The sequence below is a fragment of the Corythoichthys intestinalis genome, chromosome 13 (genome assembly GCF_030265065.1).
Source record: "Corythoichthys intestinalis isolate RoL2023-P3 chromosome 13, ASM3026506v1, whole genome shotgun sequence".
In the NCBI taxonomy this organism is placed as follows: Eukaryota; Metazoa; Chordata; class Actinopteri; order Syngnathiformes; family Syngnathidae; genus Corythoichthys; species Corythoichthys intestinalis.
Genome location: NC_080407.1, coordinates 15,683,206 through 15,705,337, shown reverse-complemented (window position 1 = coordinate 15,705,337; position 22,132 = coordinate 15,683,206). Strand labels below are relative to the sequence as shown.

The 22,132-nt window shown below is 39.9% G+C and overlaps 1 protein-coding gene across 3 annotated transcripts in view; it reads left to right on the top strand.

Annotated features, from left to right (window-relative positions):
• Positions 1-9,149: 9,149 nt before the first annotated feature.
• Positions 9,150-22,132, top strand: part of mdfic (MyoD family inhibitor domain containing) — a 434,364-nt gene continuing 421,381 nt past the window's right edge. Inside the window, exons 1-4 of one of the 3 annotated variants that reach the window (XM_057855538.1) lie at positions 9,150-9,167; positions 20,575-20,656; positions 20,734-20,817; positions 20,954-21,123. In XM_057855538.1, coding sequence (XP_057711521.1) covers positions 21,027-21,123 — 97 coding nt within the window. In that variant the 5' untranslated portion in view covers positions 9,150-9,167; positions 20,575-20,656; positions 20,734-20,817; positions 20,954-21,026. Of the gene's footprint in view, positions 9,168-20,479; positions 20,501-20,544; positions 20,657-20,733; positions 20,818-20,953; positions 21,124-22,132 lie in introns of those variants that run through there. The other 2 variants (XM_057855536.1, XM_057855537.1) reach the window with 2 other exon arrangements.

Sequence of the window (22,132 nt, the reverse complement as noted above, 5' to 3'; positions counted from 1 at the left end):
CTCCCACTGTTAAAGATCTAATTATTACAAACACAATAAACAGCTTGATTGTTTTTAATAGCATCCACTGTAGTGAGACCCCCGCACCCACCCGGCGCTTCATCAAATTATTACATAGTGCTATATTATATTGTAAACTAGCTCAAATTCTCTTTTTTTTTGGTAGGTTTTTTACTTCAATGTCTAAAATAATCAACAAATATAAAAAGCACTTTCTTATGAGCACTTGTTACCAGGGGCGGACTGGCATACAGGGATACCGGGGATTTCACCAGTGGCATTGTGGTCAAATGAGCGGACCCTAAAATTAGCGTACACGCATAATCCAAGCATTACGGTAAATGCATTCTAACCGACTGGCGAGATAGTTTTCCGTGATTTCCGTGTGCTTGCATTGTTCCGAACTCATCATTTAAAAATGAAATAACGTCACCTGATCTTAAAACCGTGTGCGTTACGTGCGCTGTCATGTCAGTACAATACAGTATTATGCGATTCCCCTGAGCAACGGGTAATTTTAGTCGATGGTAGGTTACAGTTCTCATTTTTGTGGCACTGTAAATCCACAATTCTGAATACGTTCTAACCAAAATTGGTGACTATTACTAGTGAACCTCTCTGACTACCCCCATACTCAAAACAATGCATTTTTACTGTCCTAATATTTGGATAAATGAATGAAAGGTCCTGCATGAGAACTTTAGTCAGGTTACAGTTCTCATTTTTGTGGTACTGTAAATACAAAATTCTGACTAACTTCTGACCAAAGTTGGTGAATATTATTCATGGACCTCTCTGACTACTCCCAAACTCAAAACAATGCATTTTGTACTGTACCAATATTTGGAGAAATGAATTAAAATTCCTGCATGTGAACTTTAATCTGGTTACAGTTCAACTTTTTGCGGCACTATAAATCCACAAATCTGAATAAGTACTGGCTAGGGTTGGTGAATATTAGTAGTGGACCTCTCTGACTACTCACATACTCAAAACAATGCATTTTTACTGTACCAATATTTGGGAAAAATGAATGAAAAGTCCTGCATGTGAACTTTAGTCAGGTTACAGTTCTCATTTTTGTGGTACTGTAAATCCACAATTCTGGATAAGCTCTGACCAAAGTTGGTGAATATTAGTAGTGGACCTCTCTGACTACTCCCATGCTCAAAACAATGCATTTTTACTGTCCCAATATTTGGGGAAATGAATTAAAATTCCTGCATGTGAACTTTGACCAGGTTACAGTTCTCATTTTTGTGGTACTGTAAATCCACAATTCTGAATATGTTCTAAACAAAGTTGGTGACTGGTAGTGGTGGACCTCTCTGACTACTCCCATGCTCAAAACAAAGCATTTTTACTAGACCAATATTTGGGAAAATGAATGAAAAGTCCTGTATGTGAATTTTAATCAGGTTACAGTTCAACTTTTTGTGGCAATGTAAATCCACAAATCTGAATAAGTACTGGGTAAGGTTGGTGAATATTAGTAGTGGACCGATCTGACTACTCCCATACTCAAAACCAGGGGTGGGCAAACCGGTCCTCGAGGGCCGCAGTGGGTCCTGGTCTTTGTTCCAACTGATTCAGCACACACACAGCATAACCAATGAGGTTTCAGTGGAAACAAGGAGCACCTGACTGCAATCAACTGATTGCACTTGTAAGAAACCAGATTGGTGAAAGGCTGTCCTCATGATGGGTATGAAAAAAAAAAACCCGCACCCACTGCGGCCCTTTGTGGAATTAATTGCCCACCCCTGCTCAAAACAATGCTTTTTTACTGTACCAATATTTGGGAAAATGAATGAAAAGTCCTGCATGTGAACTTTAATCAGGTTACAGTTCTCATTTTTGTGGTACTGTAAATCCACAAATCTGAATAACTTCTGACCAAAGTTGGTGAATATTATCAATGGACCACTCTGATTACTCCCATACTCAAAACAATGCATTTTTACTGTACCAATATTTGGGAAAATGAATCAATAGTCCTCCATGTGAACTTTAATCAGGTTACAGTTGTACTTTTTGTGGAACTGCAAATCCACAATTCTGAATAAATTCTGACCAAATTTGGTGAATATTAGTTGTGGACCTCTCTGACTACTGCCATACACAAACAATGCATTTTTAACAGTCCAAACATTTTGAAAAATGAATGAAAAGTCCTGCATGTGAACTTTAACCAGGTTACAGTTCTAATTTTTGTGGTACTGTAAATCCACAATTCTGAATATGTACTAGCTAAGGTTGGTGAATATTAGCCGTGGACCTCTCTGACTCCTCCTCAAAACAATGCATTTTAACTGGACCAATATTTTGAAAAATTAATTAAAAGCCCTGCATGTGAACTATAATCAGGTTACAGTTCTCATTTTTGTAGTACTGTAAATCCACAATTCTGAATAAGTTCTGATCAAAGTTGGTGAATATTTGTAATGGACCTCTTGGACTACTCCCATACTCATAACAATGCATTTTTACTGGACCAATATCTGGCAAAATTGAATTAAAAGTCCTGCATGAGAACTTTAATCAGGTTACAGTTCTCATTTTCATGGTACTGTAAATCAACAGTTCTGAATGAATTCTGATCAAAGTTAGTGAATATTCGTAGTGGACCTCTCAGACTACTCCCAAACCCAACTGTAAGATATTTGGAAAAATGGTTTAAAATCCCTGCATGTGAACTTTAATCAGGTTAATTTCTACATTTTGTGGTACTGTAAATCCACAATTCTGAATAAGTTCTGGCGACTGACAACTTTTTATTCATTCAGAATTCTTTTTATTCATTCAAATTTCTCTGTTCTGTTAGTTCTAGAGCAGACATGTTCAAAGTCCGGCCCGGGGGCCAAATGCGGCCCGTGGTCAAATTTCCTCCGGCCCCCAACCTCTGTCATAAAATCAATAACGTCTGGCCCGCACACACTTCATAAATTGGTCAGCAGTACAGCTACCAGCATATGAAGTAGCTTACACACTAAATGCTGCTCCTCATTGACCCACTAAAAGGCAGCAGCACTCTAAGCAACATTACCCCGTGTGATCCTTTACCTCCAATTTTTTAAAATAGCGACAGTCAACAAAAAAAGTTGACTGCGACGGCCGACGCTTCAAGGATGGGTGGAAATTGGACTATTTCTTCACTAAAATACACAACAACTGTGTCTGCCTCATTTGCAAAGAGACAGTCGCTGTTTTTAAAGGGTTCAAAATGTGAGGCGATATTACCAAACGAGACACGCTGACATGCACGACCAGATTACAGGGAAGATATGCAGCGAGAAATTGAAGCAACTTGAAGCTAGTTCGATTTCACAACAGTAGTACACAGCAGCAGTATTTTGCAAGAGCCCAAGAGTCGAAAGAGAACCCCACAAAGGCTAGTTGCAAGATTGTTGAAATTATGAATTGAAAAAAAAAAAATAAAGTAAATGTGACACACAGAATGGGTTGCTAAAATTTGCTTAATATATTGTTCTACGTAAAAGACGTCAGCCAAGGTCAGCCCCCCACATTTTTACCACACCAAATCTGGCCCCCTTTGCAAAAAGTTTGGACACCCCTGTTCTAGATAGTCGTCCAGGTCATCTAGCAGCAAAGCAGCCTCAGACAATCATGCTAACACCATGGTGCTTGACTGTTGGTATGATATTCTTTTTTCTGAAATGCCAGAAAATAAATATATAAACATACAAGAATTCATATGTCTGCCACACTGGGGTGAGGGTTCTGTCCTGTCTAGGTATATTGTCGTGTCTACCACTACCACCGCCAAAAAACAAACAAAAAAAACCCCACTTGATTTGACGTCAAAAAAGGGGCTGGTTAATATTGGCCTGTGGGCTACAGTTGTTATTTGAGACCCCTGCCATTCAATGTTCTCATTTACTTGGGAATCCCTTTTTGAGGGTATTTTGAGTACTTTATGACCTCCAGAATGAGTTTTGCTGTCGTTTTTATGGGCCATCCACTCCTGGGAAATTTACTTGATTTCGTCATGCGTTCTATTGAAGTGATTTCTGAATTTAACAGTTAAAAAAATGGGAGTAGGGTGCGTCTGTGTGATGAATGAGTGTAAGAAAATATTTATCCAGCAACAAATTGATTCTTGATAATCGCCCTTTGGAGTGAGATTTAAGCCACTCTCTCTTGCGTGTCCAACTTTAATTAATTAATATCATCACTATTGAGGTCGTGACGCGAGGAGGGGGGGTCCATCATCATCATTTAATGTGCTCTCTCTCCAAATCTCCTCCTTTCTCCAGCAACTCTGACATTTGGAGAATTCTTTGATTAACATAATTAGACAACTTTGATGGGAGATTTGCCAAAGCCTCCTTTTCTTGTTTCTGCACGCGTCTCTCCGGCGAGCTAATTCGGTGAGGATTAAACGTGACATTTCTAAGGGCGCTTTTAACCACAAGTTGCACAGCAAATAAGATGTGTTATTGTTATTGTTTTTGTCATTTCTCAATTTGAGTGGAACTATCATTGGACGCGGCCTTAATTGAGCTTGGTGTTAAAAATGGTTTAATAAAAAACATGGCCGTGCACAAGGGCGGAGGTTTAGTCTCAACATTGGTAGGGACGATAAAACAGCAAAACCTGCATGTACAGTTTTTGCTAGGGAAAGGACATTATTAATACCACTTGGGTGACAAAAATACAGATTGGGTAACGGGGGTTGAGGCTGCATGTCTTACAAATATGAACCGAATTAATTGATAAGCTAAATTATCAATGCAAAATAAATCTGTACTGACCTATACTAACTTCCGTATGTATTTGTTCAGGTGATACAGTTTAATTCAAACCATTGTTTTTAAAAACTACTAAAGAAACATTTTGAAAACTTCCAGAATAAAAGTCTGGATTTTATTAGCAAATTTAAATTGCAATATTTGATCATAAATTCTATTAAAAAAAAAAAAAAAAAAAAAAAAAAAGCTGAACAAGTGGAATCGCAGACAAAGAGCTTTTTTCGTTGAAAATTCTTTGAAAAAAATGCTTAAATCTCCGAATTCTTTATAAATATGGGCGTAAAACCGTCTCGATTCTGTGTTAAAAGCAAAAAAAAAAATTGATTTATTGACTACATTTATTTTACGTAAATACGTATGTCGCAGTACAATGCTTGTCTGTTAGTGAATGTAGTTATCAGTCGCCTTCTGTAAACAAATTTTTTTTTGAATAAATGCTTACATCCCTGAATTCTTTATAGATATGGACATAAAATGGTATAAACTCTTGGTAAAAAGCACAAAAAAACATGCAGTTATCATTTATTTTACGTAAAAATTGCAAACTATGACACTAGTCAGAAAATATTGCGGCTGTCTTATGTAAATAGTTTTCCGGTGAAAACTCTTTTACGTAAATATGTCAAAGCACAATGCTAGCCTGTTAGTAAATGTGGCTAGCCCTATGTAGACAGAGCTTTTCCGGTGAAAACTCTACAGAATAAATGCTTAAATCCCCAAATTCTTTAAAGATATGGACGTAAAACGGTCTCGATTCTTGGTTAAAAGCAACAACAACAACAAATGTGCAGTTTGCATTTATTTTACTTAAATATGCTAAAGTCCAATAATAGTCTGTTCGTGAATGTAGCTAGCGGCCACTTAATGTAAACAGAGCTTTTCCAGTGAAGATTCTTGTGAATAAATGCTTAAATTCCCGAATTCTTTATAGATATGGACGTAAAACAGTCTTGATTCTTGCTTGAAAGCAAAAAAAGACATGCATTTAGCATTTATTTTACGTAAATATGTTAAAGCACAATGCTAGCCTGTTAGTAAATGTGGCTAGCCCTATGTAGACAGAGCTTTTCCGGTGAAAACTCTACAGAATAAATGCTTAAATCCCCAAATTCTTTAAAGATATGGACGTAAAACGGTCTCGATTCTTGGTTAAAAGCAACAACAACAACAAATGTGCAGTTTGCATTTATTTTACATAAATATGCTAAAGTCCAATAATAGTCTGTTCGTGAATGTAGCTAGCGGCCACTTAATGTAAACAGAGCTTTTCCAGTGAAAATTCTTGTGAATAAATGCTTAAAACACCGAATTCTTCATAGATATGGATGTAAAACAGTCTTGATTCTTGGTTAAAAGAAAAAAATAAAACATGCAGTTGGCATTTATTTTACGTAAATATGTCGAAGTACAATGCTAGTCTGTTAATAAATGTAGCTAGCCTTATGTAAACAGAGCTTTTCCAGTGAAACGTTTTGTGAATAAATTCTTAAATCCCCAAATTATTTATAGATGTAAAACAGTCTCGATTCTTGGTTAAAAGCAAAAAAAAACCACACAAAAAAAACGTGCAGTTAGCATTTATTTCACGTAAATATGTCGAAGTACAATGATGTCTGTTAGTAAATGTAGCTAGCCCTACGTAAACAGAGCTGAAAACTCTAGGGAATAAATGCTTAAATCCCTGAATTCTTTCTAGATATCGACATAAAACAATCGCGATTCCTGGTTAAAAACAAAACAAAAACAAAAAAAACACACGCAGTTCGCATTTATTTTACGTAAATATGTCGAAGTCTAATGCTAGTCTGTTAGTGAATGTAGCTAGTGGCCGCCTTATGTAAACAGAGCTTTTCCGTTGAAAATTCTTGGGAATAAATGCTTCAATCCCCAAATTCTTTAAAGATATGGATGTAAACCGTCTTAATTCCTGGTTAAAAGCAAAAAAACCCGTGCAGTTCGCATTTATTTTACATAAATATTCTAAAGTAGAATTCTAGTCTGTTCGTGAATGTAGCTAGCGGCTGCCTTATGTAAACAGATAATGCATACCGTATTTTTCGGGAAGTTTTTTTTCATAGTTTGGCTGGGGGTGCTCCTTATACTCAGGAGTGACTTATGTGTGAAATTATTAACGAATTATTATCTAATTTCACATGTTATTTTGGTGTTTTGGAGTGACGCTGATGGTTTGGTAATCTTGTTAGCATGTTCTTCATGCTGTAGTTATCTGAATAACTCTTAATAGCTATGTTACGTTAACATACCGGCCACTTTCGCATTTGGTTGTTCATGCATCGTGTAACATTACCATACTGTACACTTATTCAGCATGTTGTTCTCTATTGTATTTTTATTTTAAATTGCTTTTCAAGATGACATACAGGGGGGCAAATAAGTATTTAGTCAACCACTAATTGTGCAAGTTCTCCCATTTGAAAATATTCGAGAGGCCTGTAATTGTCAACATGGGTAAACATCAACCATGAGAGACAGAATGTGGAAAAAAAAACAAAACAGAAAATCACATTGTTGATTTTTAAAGAATTTCTTTGCAAATCATGGTGGAAAATAAGTATTTGGTCAATACCAAAAGTTCATCTCAATACTTTGTTATGTACCCTTTGTTGGAGGCCAAACGTTTTGTTTGTATTGTTGTTGGTATTTTGGCCGATTCCTCCATGAAGATCTCCTCTAGAGCAGTGATGTTTTGGGCTGTCGTTGGGCAACACAGACTTTCAACTCCCTCCACAGATTTTCTATGGGGTAGAGATCTGGAGACTGGCTAGGCCACTCCAGGACCTTGAAATGCTTCTAACAAAGCCACTCTTTTGTTGCCCTGGCTGTGTGTTTGGGATCATTGTCATGCTGAAAAACCCAGCCACGTCTCATCTTCAATGCCCTTGCTGATGGAAGGAGATTTTCACCCAAAATTTCTCGATACAAGGCCCCATTCATTCTTTCCTTTACACAGATCGGTCGTCCTTGTCCCTTTGCAGAAAAACAGCCCTAAAGCATGATGTTTCCACCCTCATGCTTCACAGTGGGTATGGTGTTCTTCGGATGCAATTCAGTGTTCTTTCTCCTCCAAACACGAGAACCTGTGTTTCCCCCAAAAAGTTCCATTTTGGTTTCTATAGTGAACCTCAGACTGGCCTGGACGTGTACTTTCTCCAGCAGGGGGACACATCTGGCAGTGCAGGATTTGAGTCTCTGGCGGCGCATTGGGTACTGATAGTAGCCTTTGTTACCGTGGTCCCAGCTCTCTCTAGGTCATTCACTATGTCCCCCCACATGGTTCTGGAATTTTTGCTCACCGTTCTTGTTATCATTTCGACACCACGGGGTGAGATCTGATCAAGTAAATTTCCCCCCAAAATGCGACTTATACTCCGGTGTGAGTTCTATGTTTTTTTCCTCTTCATTGGGCATTTTATGGCTGGTGCGACTTATACTCAGGTGCGACCTATAGTCCGAAAAATACGGTATAAGGTTGCTTAAAAGTTGTTGGGGACAATTTGAGCGTCCTAAAAAGCTGGTCGTGTTATGATCCTACCGTCCCTATGCAAACCTACACCCTTGGCCGTGCGATTAATCGTTTGAGATTAAGTTGCTATCAGCGAATTTTTATTTTAAATGTACTGTCATATTAAAGAAATATGGTGGTTTAACTTCATTTATGAGTTTGGTGTTAACTTGCAGAGCCTTAGTTTTTATTTAGTTGTAGTCACTCTTTATTGATTTCAAATTATAATTAATATTCTGCCCCCATTAAATCCAAAGTTTATTTAATAATTTCAATGAGTACCCACTGAAGCGTGAAGAGAGAGATCCTCGCCAGATGCTGATAGACTCTGGCAGACTGTTATTTCTCTGCCAAGAGCTCCAGCAGTGATTTTATTGATTTTCCCGACTGCACTGCTCTTATTGTTATCCCAGCGTGCTGAGCGCTGTTCATTGGACATGAGCGCCACCCGAGGCTGTGATCCCTGCCTGGGAACGTTTCGCTCTCACAACAGGTGCTTCAAGTCACGCTCACGTCTCGTCGGGGAGCGAGTCTCGCTGTCAGGATCAATTTTGCATTGGGGGCATGTGGAACAGTGCCCTACTGGAGCCAACAGGTGGGGCTGTGGTGGAACAAAATGTTGATGAACTTCAGGTCACCACTGTCGTGATGTCACGACTGCTCCTCACCTTTAGCTTTGAGATTTTCTTTAATTATTATCTGGGAGAAACGCTTAGGCTAGCTCATCAATTGAATAAATATTTGACTGCTGTTCCATAAATTGGCATTGAGGAGGAGTATGACTATTTTAACGATTCGCCTTGTCCGATTCAGACACAACGCGCTCCACGAATCGGCTCTCCGCAGGTGACCGGCGCTCATCTCTGCATGAGGTAAATTAAAACTCACATTTCTGCTTGGGAAATGAGGGATTTCAAACACTTCCTGATTTAATTATTAGCCGTGTCGAAGCCTAATCTGGGAATTTTACAGGCCGGGCTTCCAATTAATCAAGGTGTGCATGATATACCGCATTGGCAGACTTGTTTGCGCGGGATTAGCGTTTTTCGATGTTGATTTTAGACGAATTTTGAATTTGATCTTCCTCAACCCAGGGGGTGTCTAACAAGACTCCGGGGTACATGCTGGTGCCACGGGGAGAAAGGACACGCATGTGATGAGGCGGCACGCATTAACAAATAAGGATCCCACTGTGACTTTAGCCAGTGTCGCTTTAGCTTGGCTTATGGTTTATGTTAATCGCAAATCTGCCGAGGATCATAGAAATCCAAACAGCCTGACGTTTTTTTGATTAGCATTCCGCGTCGGAAAGCAAAGGCAACAAAAGGACAAAGAAGACGAAGTTTTAGCACGAATCAAATAGGCATGTTTATAGGTCTACAACCCCTAGCAAAAAGTATGGAATCGCCAGTGTTGGATGAGCAATCACTCAGAATTTTTATCATGTAGAACAAACTCTGATAAAAAGTCTCTTGAGACCAAGGAGAGGATTATCAAACTTCTTGAAGAAGGTAACGCTAAACAGCTGTTTCAAAAATCTGGACCAAGTACAAACAGCATGGCAAGGTTGTTAAAGTTAAGCGTACTGGTAGACCGAGGAAGACATCCAAACGCCATGACAAACAACTAAAGGCCATATGTCTTGAAAAGAGAAGATGTACAGCAAGACAAATGAAGACGAAATGGGAGGAAGCTGGAGTCAAGGTATGTGACAGAACTGTGCAAAATCACCGAATGGAAATGGGATTTTCATCCAGGAAAGCGAAAAGAAAACCATCATTGACAGATAAACAGAAAAGAACAAGACTGCAATGGGCTAAGGAGAGGCAATCATGGACTGTAAATGACTGGATGAAGGTTATTTTCAGTGATGAGTCAAGAATCTGCATTGGAAAAGGTGATGATGCTGGAACTTTTGTTTGGTGCCGTTCCAGTGAGATTTACAAAGATGACTGCCTGAAGAAAACCTCAAAATTCGCTCAGTCCTTGATGATATGGGGCCGCATGTCAGGCAAAGTCACTGGGGAGATGGCTGTGTTTAAATAATCAATAAATCCACAAGTTTACATTGAAATTTTAGACAACTTTCTCATCCATTCAATTGATTTAATTTTCCCCAAACATATTTTCATTTCCCAAGATGACAATGCATCATGCCACAGAGCTAAAACTGTTAAAGCATTCCTTGGAGAAAGATTCATCCAGTCAATGTCATGGCCTGCAAATAGCCCAGATCTCAACTCTACTGAAATAAACGGTCCACAGCAAGGCTCCCACCTGCAAGGATGATCTGGCAACTGCAATCAAAGAGAGCTGGCACCAAATTGATGAAGAATACCATTTGTCACTCATCAAGCCCATGCCTCAGAGACCGCAAGCTGTCATAAAAGCCAGAGGTGGTGCAACTAAATACTACTACAGATGTTTTTTGAATGTTATTTCTGTGGTTTTTTCTCATGATTCCATATATTTTTCCTCAGAATGTCACAGTTTTCATGCAAAATGTCACCTCCAAATTTGCGGTTGCTTCTCTAAGCTTCTTACAGTTCACACATTGTCGCATTATGTCGCAATAAACAGTCATATTTGTTAGCCCGGCTGACATGTTTGTAACGTAAAGCAGCAAGTCGTCTCTTACGCTGTGCGAAATGTCACACTTTCTGACGTGCTATGATGCCAACAGAAAGGCAAGAACGTCTCAGCCGAAGCGTTCTTTCCTGAAATTGTTGTTGTCAACATGTGGATAGGATTCTGGACAGAACCCCCTTTCCATGGTCAACATCAATAAGTTTGGATAGCTAACAGATGGGTGTCAACTTCAATCTGACACCTTGGCGAACACCGGTTCAAATCAGGCGCCGTCCCCCAGCCGGTAACTGTAGCGGCGTCTGGCTCGAGTTATTGCGATAACCTTCCCAGTGAACGTTTTTGCTTTTTTTAACGTCACTATTAATCATCCACCACAGCTATTGTTTCCCTGCGGGATACATATTCATGAAGCGTGGAGCTTTTCTGCGACCATTTGCTACCGATTACCTGCGCTAGCGCTCCAGATGTGCGAGTCTAAAGTCATTATTCAGTCCTGGCGAAAAATAGTCTGTTTATTTGCATTAGTCTTTCATTGAATCAATCAATTTACACTATTTATTCCTTTTGCAACCGCAAATGGCCTAACGCAAAATCTCTGATTTTAATCAGGCAACCTCAAATGGACATCTTACTTGCAACACAAAGGATTTAAGATGGCGCCATTAATAACGTGAGGGTGCCGCGGTTCACCCGGTGTCATGGTCAGCTTCAAAAATCCTTGCTCATTAAGTTCTGCTCATTCTGCTCAGACTTCGAAACAACTTTGAAGATCAGGGTACAGGTGTCACTTTTCCGTTCAAAGCGTCACCTCCACTCGACACGAGCGACGGCGCTCATATTTCTGTCCGTAGAACGGAAAATAGGATCATTAAGCGAAGGCTTATTGAAGGACTTTGCTTAGGTTTGATGAAGTTTTCTCTTGGAAACAAATATGAGGCTGTTATCAGAAACTTGATAAATAGCTTGTCCTGTTAACTACAGTGGTATGAAAAAGTATCAACCTTTTGGAATTTCTCACATTCCTGCATAAAATCTCCATCAAATGTGATCTGATCTTTGTCAAAATCACACAGATGAAAAAACAGTGTCGGCTTTTACTAAAACCTACCAAACATTTATAGGTTTTCATATTTTAATGAGAATAGTATGCAAACAATGACAGAGGGGGAAAACTCAGTAAGTGAACCATCACATGTAATATTTTGTGGCCTCCCCCCCCTTGGCAGCAATAACTTCAACCAGACACTTCCTGTAGCTGCAGATCAGTCTGGCACATCGATCAGGATTAATCTTGGCCCATTCTTCTCTACAAAACTGCTGTAGTTCAGTCTTTGTCATGCCACAGCATCTCAATGGAGTTGAAGTCTGGACTTAGACTTGGGCACTCCAGAACATGTATTTTGTTCTTCTTCCTCCGTTTTTTGGATCATTGTCTTGTTGTCTTGCATCCATCCTCTTTTTAGCTTCAACTGTCCGACAGACGGCCTTAGATTTTCCTGACAAACGTCCTGATAAACTTTTGAATTCATTCTTCCATTAATGATTGCAAGCTATTCAGGCCCTGAGGCAGCAAAACAGCCCCAAATCATGATGCTCCCTCTACCTTGCTTCACGGTGGGGATGTGGTGTTGATGTTGGTGAGCTGTTCCATTTTTCCTCCACATGTGACCTTGTGTGTTACTCCCAAACAGTTCAACTTTGGTTTTATCAGTCCCCAAATTTTTTTTGCCAAAACATCTGTGGAGTGTCCAAGTGCCTTTATGCGAATATTAAACGAGCAACAATATTTTTTTTTTAGACAGCAGTGGCTTCCTCCGTGGAGTCCTCCAATTAACACCATTCTTGGCCATTGTTTTACATACAGTATAGTTAATCCGTGCACCTAGATATTGGACTGTGCCAGTGATTTCTTTAGCAGACACTCTCGGGTTCTTTTTTACCTCTCTGAGTGTTCTGCGCTGAACTCTTGGCGTCATCTTTGGTGGAGGGCCACTCCTTGGGAGAGAAGCAACAGTGCCAAACTCTCCATTTGTTTTGTAGACAACTTCTCTGACTGTCGATAGATGAACATCCAGACTTTTCGAGATGATTTTGTCACATCCAAACTGTAAAAATACACTCATGGTACATTTTTTGACCATTTGATCCTGAAAAATAAATCAATATATATATTTTTTTTAATCAAATTGATTAGCAACAATAACTCATGAGGACAATATGCCCAACAATTTGACTAAAAAACAAAACTTAATCAAACATAAACGACAGCGCCATTGGACAGAGGGACAGTTATTTTGCACTGAGCAACTTTGTATGCCACCTTATATGATGCTAACAGTGCTCGCTGGCTTACTTATGTAACATTGACAAAGCGGGAAAATTGTTGGCAGTATTCGGCACGTTTTCGCTGGAAAACAATCAAGCGGCTGATCAATGTGATTGGGGTCTAATGTCTTTAAGTGACGTCTTAATTGATTTGTCTTCCAACTATCCGCTGCAAACATTTTTAAACACCATAAACAGACTGGTCTGTCCTTGTCTCCCGCTGTATTAAAAGTCAAAGCCAAAAGCCGACCGCTACATACGCTTTGTCATATTTCCTTGTCTTAGCTCTTTATATCCCTAGTGCTCTTTGCTGTGTGCTTTTGTTTGGTTCAAAAATACTATGCACACTTTGAAAATAAGAGCGCCACTGCCACCCACTGAGTGGATGAGCAATTACACTTTATTCTAGTAAGGCAAAAAAGTATGTTCTCCGAGGTCACGTAGCCCCACTATTTGAGATATACTGAGTTAAGAGCATCGCATAGGATAATTGGAAGATATGACAGATTAGGGTGTGTCAGGGGGAGATTTTCAGTTTATTGTTTTGTTTCAGAAAAGTCACCATATTTAAGCCCATTTTCAAAGAAGAGAAAGTTGTTGATTTTAAATAACTGTACAGATACAGTGGGGCAAATAAGCATTTAGTCAACCATCAATTGTGCAAGTTCTCCTACTTGAAAAGATTAGAGAGGCCTGTAATTGTCAACATGGGTCAACCTCAACCATGAGCGACAGAATGTGGAAAAAACAGAAAAATCACATTGTTTGATTTTTAAAGAAATTATTTGCAAACCATGGTGGAAAATAAGTATTTGGTCACCTACAAACAAGCAAGATTTCTGGCTGTCAAAGAGGGCTAACTTGTTCTAACGAGGTCTAACGAGGCTCCATTCGTTACCTGTATTAATGGCACCTGTTTTAACTAATTATCGGTATAAAAGACACCTGTCCACAACTCAGTCAGTCACACTCCAAACTCCACTATGGCCAAGACCAAAGAGCTGTCAAAGGAAACCAGAGGCAAAATGTAGACCTGCACCAGGCTGGGAAGACTGAATCTGCAATAGGTAGAACGCTTGGTTTAAAGAAATCAACTGTGGGAGCAATTATTAGAAAATGGAAGACATACAAGACCACTGATAATCTCCCTCGATCTGGGGCTCCATGCAAGATCTCACCCCGTGGCGTCAAAAGGATAACAAGAACGGTGAGCAAAAATCCCAGAACCACACGGGGGGACCTAGTGAATGACCTACAGAGAGCTGGGACCACAGTAACAAAGGCTACTGTCAGTAACGCAATGTGCCGCCAGGGACTCAAATCCTGCACTGCCAGACGTGTCCCCCTGCTGAAGAAAGTACACGTCCAGGCCAGTCTGCGGTTCGCTAGAGAGCATTTGGATGATCCAGAAGAGGACTGGGAGAATGTGTTATGGTCAGATGAAACCAAAACAGAACTTTCTGGAAGAAACACAGGTTCTCGTGTTTGGAGGAGAAAGAATACTGAATTGCATCCGAAAAACACCATACCCACTGTGAAGCGTGGTGGTGGAAACATCATACTTTGGGGCTGTTTTCTGCAAAGGGACCAGGACGACTGATCTGTGTAAAGGAAAGAATGAATGGGGCCATGTATCGAGAGATTTTGAGCGAAAATCTCCTTCCATCAGCAAGGGCATTAAAGATGAGACGTGGATGGGTCTTTCAGCACGACAATGATCCCAAGCATACAGCCAGGGCAACAAAGGGGTGGCTTCGTAGGAAGCATTTCAAGGTCCTGGAGTGGCCTAGCCAGTCTCCAGATTTCAACCCCATAGAAAATCTGTGGAGGGAGTTGAAAGTCCGTGTTGCCCAACGACAGCCCCAAAACATCACTGCTCTAGAGAAGATCTGCATGGAGGAATGAGCCGAAATACCAGCAACACTGTGTGAAAAAGCTTGTGAAGAGTTACAGAAAACGTTTGGCCTCCGTTATTGCCAACAAAGGGTACATAACAGAGTATTGAGATGAACCTTTGGTATTGACCAAATACTTGTTTTCCACCATGATTTGCAAATAAATTCTTTAAAAATCAAACAATGTGATTTTCTGTTTTTTTTTTCCACATTCTGTCTCTCATGGTTGAGGTTTACCAATGTTGACAATTACAGGCCTCTCTAATATTTTCAAGTGGGAGAACTTGCACAATTAGTGGTTGACCAAATACTTCATTGCCCCACTGTCAATACACAACACCGCAACAAAAAGACCTTTTGATTTTGCGCAATCACAGGCTGCTGTATAGCTAAAGGTCATTGTTCATACTGGCGCATTTTTGTTTCAGGGCTCAACAGGTGACAAATCCTGCCTAAACACGGCCACGTCTGTCTATTTCGTCTTGTAAAGGCGGGGCAAACTTGTCACCTCGACGTCTACGCTCACACACTCCAGCAATCAGGTGGCGTGCCAAACAAACAGTGAGCGATGAGCGACGCTTCCTTGTCGTGTCTTCCCAGATGTGACTGCCAACATATGCAACGGTGACGCCGCCGCTTGACAAAGTGTGACAGCCTGCAAAGCGAATGTGTGTGTGTTTTCGGGGACACCGTCGTGAGCGCATGATCACACACACGAGATAATGTTTGTCAGCAGCAACAGCGCTGTCACCGTGAACCGGGGGCGAAAAACAGACAAGTGGGGTTGATTTCCCACCATTGTCACGCTCAGTCGATCGAGATGTAGGAAGTCGATTCAAAATGGAGTTAAACTGCACACGGCAAGGTCAAAATCATATTAGTTCAATTGAATTGTTCCCACGAATGTATGGCCACCTGCATAGGCAGCACTGCATGCTGGTTAAGTGAGTTCTTGGATTCATGCAGCTCAAGGGAATGGAGTGAGGGAGTATCTGTATCCTGGTAATTACAGTCTAAGGGGGTATAGGGGGTCCTCTGTGATTACACATCAGGCCTGTAATGGATTCAACACTTTTATAACGGAGGGATAGCGTGGCGTGCCTTGGCTTCCCGCGACCAAGGCGAGGGATGGCAGCTTGGCGGGAGCAGACGAGGCGGGGCGGGGTTGGTAGGTACATCTGCAAGATGGATTACGTGGGGTTTGCCGAGTTCAACATTGACACAGATTCATCGTAAATCATTATGCTGGGGACCTGGAGTGATTTCTGCATTAGGAGCAGAAAATGGAGTTCAGCCAGTCAATGAGGGAGGGCATATTTCACATCAATCACCTCCACACTCTCATGTTACCGAGGCTTAAATCTCACTTACACTGTTACCAGTAGGGTTCAATGGCTATGATGGCAATCAGCAAGACACTGACTGCACTAACAATACCCCACTGACTCCGCAGAGGACATTTATTTCAAGTGAATTATACGGGGAATGAATCGGACGGAATTAAGCGCTCATATTGGATGTTTGGATTGTAGTTTGCTGGGAAAGTTTGAAATTGAGTCGGCCAACTTTTCGAGTTGACCTCTGGCAGAAGGTCTTCGCCTACTTGCTGTAGTCATTTCGTATTATTGCTAGCCAATGTTCCCTTAAATACGTCCGAGTAAGGTCTACATTACGCTACAGCGAACAAATCCGTTCATATATCGAGCTATTTTACTTTTTTTTTTTTTTTCTGCTCACTTAAAGTTAGATTACCAAGAGCGCAGGTTTGCATTGGGACAGTAGGGACATAACATTACAGACTTTTCAGGATGCTCGAATTGTCCCCACCAACTTTTAAGCAACCTTATTTGCATTATATAGTGACTTTAGGTAAATAGGTCAATTATATTGTCTTCCCATATGTTGTCAGGATAGAATAGACCCTACCATTAATAAGCGAATTATTTTCATTATGTTCAGACTTACATTTATCCTTTTTCAATTGCTGAATATGTCGGTCCATTTTTTTTCTCCTCAAACTGATGTTTGATTGGCTTATGACTTGACCGCCTCGACACATCCATGTTGACAACAAGCTGCCTTCCCGCCCCCTTCGAAGAGGAAGGATATTACATTTTTTTATTTTTTTTGGCCAGCAGCAGCCACTGTGGGTGTTGGGTCTAAAACGCGTTCTTTAACTTAGTTATTTACCCAAGGCAAGCTGACAACATGCAGGGCATAAAGGGAGACAGAGTCAAAGAGTTGACGTTTTTCAACCTGCAGGTTGGGAGACCCAGGAGACAGAGTTCCGCGATCAATGCTGTCTCATTAGAGTCTCTCTCTGAACTCCCCCACGCTGCTAACTTTTATTGAGTGCTTGTTGCTGGGCCGAATACAGTTACAACACTGTTGTCCAACGTGGCAGTATTCTAGTCATTGATTGAACAGTCACACTCTTGATTGAATTAACAGTCACACTCTTGAGCAGGCAAGATATCTTTGTTTTGAACACACATTTGCACTCAAAGTACTGTCGGTTGGTGGAAAAGTACTGAGCCGTTGTGTGATGAATCAACATATGTGTGTGTATCTATTTATCAGCAGAATGTGAGCAATCGCCGGTAACCACATAATTATGGGCTAAAATAGCTTGAGAGTGCGCGTATAAAAGCTGTGGGAGAGCAAACAGGCACAATATATTTGGCACACAACTTATCTTACAGTGGGTAATGTCAAAAGACATCAATGTTGTGGAGGTGAGGGAAACGTCGCTAATTTTGCTGCTGAAAGTCCGACCTGCATCAGAGTTAGCATAACATTAAACTGTGTGAACTTGCTAACCTGCAAAACCACTGCAGTCATACCAGCCTCCACAAGGAACAACAGAGTCAAACTAGCCGTCCCTCATTTGGATCATTGTTTGCATTATGTGCTGTGAATTGAAATTGCACACATATTTTAATGAGAGTACTTTGGTTCGAGTCCTGGGGTAGTAGTATGCCTCAGATGTGGATTGGTCCTTGGGTAACTCAGATTTTTTTCCATTAATTTCTTTTTTCCCAAACCACTTTTGTATTACAATACTTAACTTTGAGTCTAGGGGTGTTCTTGTGTCCGCCAGAAGTGGACCCATTTTGGATAGCTCCCCGTTTTTCCAATTAAGGGGCTTGCACATCAAAATGTTTCTTCAGGAGATTTTGAAAACAAAGGTTTTAATCGGACGTTACCCAATTCTGAGGTAATCACACTGTGAAATATGTGTTTACATGCAGTTATTAAATTGCCTGTGACACAAAAATGCATGCTTATTTCATATTACACGCGGTATTTTATGCTCCTGAATAAAATGGCTGGCTGATCGGTGAAGACAATCACCCCCGTCGCCGTGTGTGACATGAGTCAGGGATAGTTTTGTGTGATTTTTTTTGTTTGTTTTTGTTTTCGAAAGGCGAGGAAGAGACTTGGAAGAGCCGTTATGCAGTAATTTTGCCCTGTCGTACTGAATAAATGCATTTTTAACATTTCCTATTCCATTTAGCATAAGAATGTTATTTATCATGACCATACCATTTATTTAGCAATTGAGGAAAAATACTACGATAAAAAGAATATCCAGTAAAAATACTGGAGTGGAGAGATTAAAACACTGATGAAATTTTGCTGCTCTCTGTTGCATTTCCCTCGTTCCAAATCTTCCCTCTCAATGGGCTGAATTCTGAATCAGCTGAAATTGTTACCCTGCCGACGTCATCGACCAGATGTGGACGCTAGAGCTCTATAATGACAGGCAGGGCTAAACGGCAGATTAAAAAACTACCGTAATTTTCAGACTATTAGGCACACCTGACTATAAGCCGATACCCGCGAAATTTGACACGAAAACGGCATTTGTTCATGGATAAGCCGCACCGGACTATAAGCCGCAGCTGTCTGCACTGTATTCGTGGATATTTACACCAAAAGATATTAATCGGTATTTATTTGACTGCGGCAGCATCAAACTGTCATAAGATTCAGATTCAGATTCAGAATATTTATTGTCATTGTTGCAAAAAGCACAATGAAACTTTGTTTGGAGCATCCATACAACTAAGTTGGTAAAGTGCAAAACCCATATAATAAATACCCTACCCTTAAGACCAAATGAACCACCATGCAAAGCTTCATTGCTTTAAGAAGCTTCATTTTGCCATCACTACTCCCTTGGGGGAGACAGTCAACCTCTGCTGCCACCTATTGTCAAAAATTGTTTTTGTCCAACATGCCTCCTAGCATGCACTACAGCACTACAGATGTAAATAACAATCAAAATTCATGTTCTGTGCTAATTATGTCTTCAGTTACTGTTCTAGTTGTTTCATGAATTGCTATTTGTGGTATCTGGTAACACTTTGTTTGACAGTGGCGCTATAAAGCAGTCGTAAAACCATCATAATTATAACATGACACTGGCCACGGGCATTAATGAATGGTTTTGACAGATGCCATTTTGTGTCATCAGGCAAATTAGCTCACTTTTGGATGGATGTAAAAGATCCAAGCAAGACATAAATGGAAATAGTGAAATACTTTGCCAGATGACACTTAATGCCATCTGTCATATGCATTCATTAATGCCCATGATAGTGTCATGTCATAATTATGACGGTCTTACGGCAGTCTTATGACGCCGCTGTAAAATAAAGTGGTTCCTAATAACCCAAATAAATCAACAAATAAGCTGCACTGGACTACAAGACGCAGGATTCAAAATTAGGGGAAAAAAGTATTGGCTAAGGGTCCAAAAATTATGGTAATTTCTCGTCATCTCTGCTTTGCCAAATTGTTGTATATAGTCAAATCGTCTCAAAATATGATTTTAATTCACATAATAATGCTATTTAAGATTTTTTTACGCTGTCACAGGCACTTTAAGACTAATTTCTCGTCATCTGCACTTTTCCAAATTGTTGTATATAGTCGAATCGTCTCAAAATATGATTTTAATTCGCATCATAATGCTATTTGATTTCTTATGGTGTCACAGGCACTTTAAAATATTTGTGTTGCTGTATTGAATGTATTTGATGGCAGGAAGGAAAGTTGTGAGTGTACTACAACTTTCTTTAAACTTTGTTGACCACTTTTATGCGTTTAATATAAACATTTACACAACGAACCATCATATCTACCCGTCGTTATGGTATCACAACCTAAACAGGAAGTCAGATCACCTGTTTTCCAAATATTAAAAACAAAACAAACAAACAAAACCTAAATGTATTTAATTTCTGGCCATAAAAACATGTTTTCAGGAAATTGTTAAATATATTTATATTTAAAAAAAAAAAACAAAAAAAAAACGGGGTAAAAGAAATCAACAGTATGACAAGTCTGAAATCTATTCACGTTGATTACTTCCGTATTCTGCCACAAACGTGCGTATTTTGCATTTCTTTTTTTATTCTGACATGTTTTTGTTTGGAAATACTGTAGATTTCATTTATTTTAGGTGGCTTCAGGCAGGAAAGAAGCTCCCAAGGAATCCGGATATGATGAAAAGTTTTCGGCTCTCTGTTCACGAGAAAAAAACAGTAAGTTTGAGACGTCAGACACATCTGCGCGAAGTCAAACTTTTGGACACAGCAGCCCTAAAACTTGTCTCGCACAGTTTACAGTTTTACTCGTCGTTATTTTCGCCTCCTTACTGTGAGTACGTCAGACTTGAAGGGAAGGAGTTGACATGTTGTGAAAGGTAAGCGGCGTCTTTCTAAACAATGTTTGCCCGCGGGTTTTCAACAAGTTTGCCAGAAAAGAGGCGAAATTGGACATTTCCTCCATTCTACTGTTGCTAACTTACTAACTAAACGTCATTGTTTTGTGTCCTCAAGCCAAATGAGGTGACGTTTTTCCCGGCTAAGGAGCGTTGCACATCGGGTAGACGCATTGCAATTTGCCGGTCTCATGTCAACGGAGACCGGGCACCCTCCGCTTAGGCTCGCCGGGCCAGATAACCGCCCCCAGCCGGAGAAAAGCTCCCTTTTGCCACCCCTCATTCACGGTAAGGATGGGATAGTGTCAAATAGCATGTTCATGAATGTATTTCTATTCTAATCTCGTCATCAATGCTTTATAAGCCTGGTGGGCAACCAGGCTTGTCATGCAATGGCGACATCTAATGGTCAATATTAGTGTTGAAACGATTAATCGATTAACTCAAGTAATTCGATTAGAAAAAAGATTAAACTTTGCTGCTTCGAGTATTCGTTTAATTAAAGTGGCGTTGTAATGATTTGTTTTTAAAAGTTTGCATTTAGTTTTATTGAGTTGGGTGGATACACTGCCCTCTAGTGGCGGCATTAAATGACATAATTCATTTCACATGGCTGAATTCAGCTGCTCCCTCTTAAGACCAACATCAGGTAAGTTTTTTTTTTTTGAGCTCATGTTTTTTTAATGCATTCCTAATTTAGTTTAATTGTGTATTTCACCGTTTTTGTGGGAATGTGTTTGAACCATTTGTTAAGAGCATTGTCAAAAAAAAGTCATTGTCATTTTATAGCATTTAAGCAAGCGGAGTTTTGCTATGTAAGTTAGTTGTACTTAGAGCCTCATTTTTTTACACCATTTGAGGCTCAGCTCATGTATTTTAATTTTCTACGTTCCTTATCCGATTACTCGAACTAACTAGTTTATCGATTAATTAACTACTAAAATAGTCAATATGTAAATAAATCTGTCTTAGCACTTAGACACTGTACTGAATAGCAGAGTATTATTATTTTTTGAACTGTTTAAAGAAAGTAACTTTTTGTAACATTCTTAATACACGACTTAAAGCAACACATAAAAGTCTATTTAGCTTAAGTTTTCTTGGTTAAATCCTGAAATGTTGTTAAATAGTACAATAAGTAAGCCTGTGGCGGTATGCAGTAAGTCAATTTATCGTAGGGTAAATAAAAATGAGGTCGGAAATTTTCCCAGCTGTGATTTATTGCTGTGTGCATACATTTGTGCATGTTTGTGTGTGCTGCATGCACTCTGCACATGGGCGTGTTGGCTGCATATGA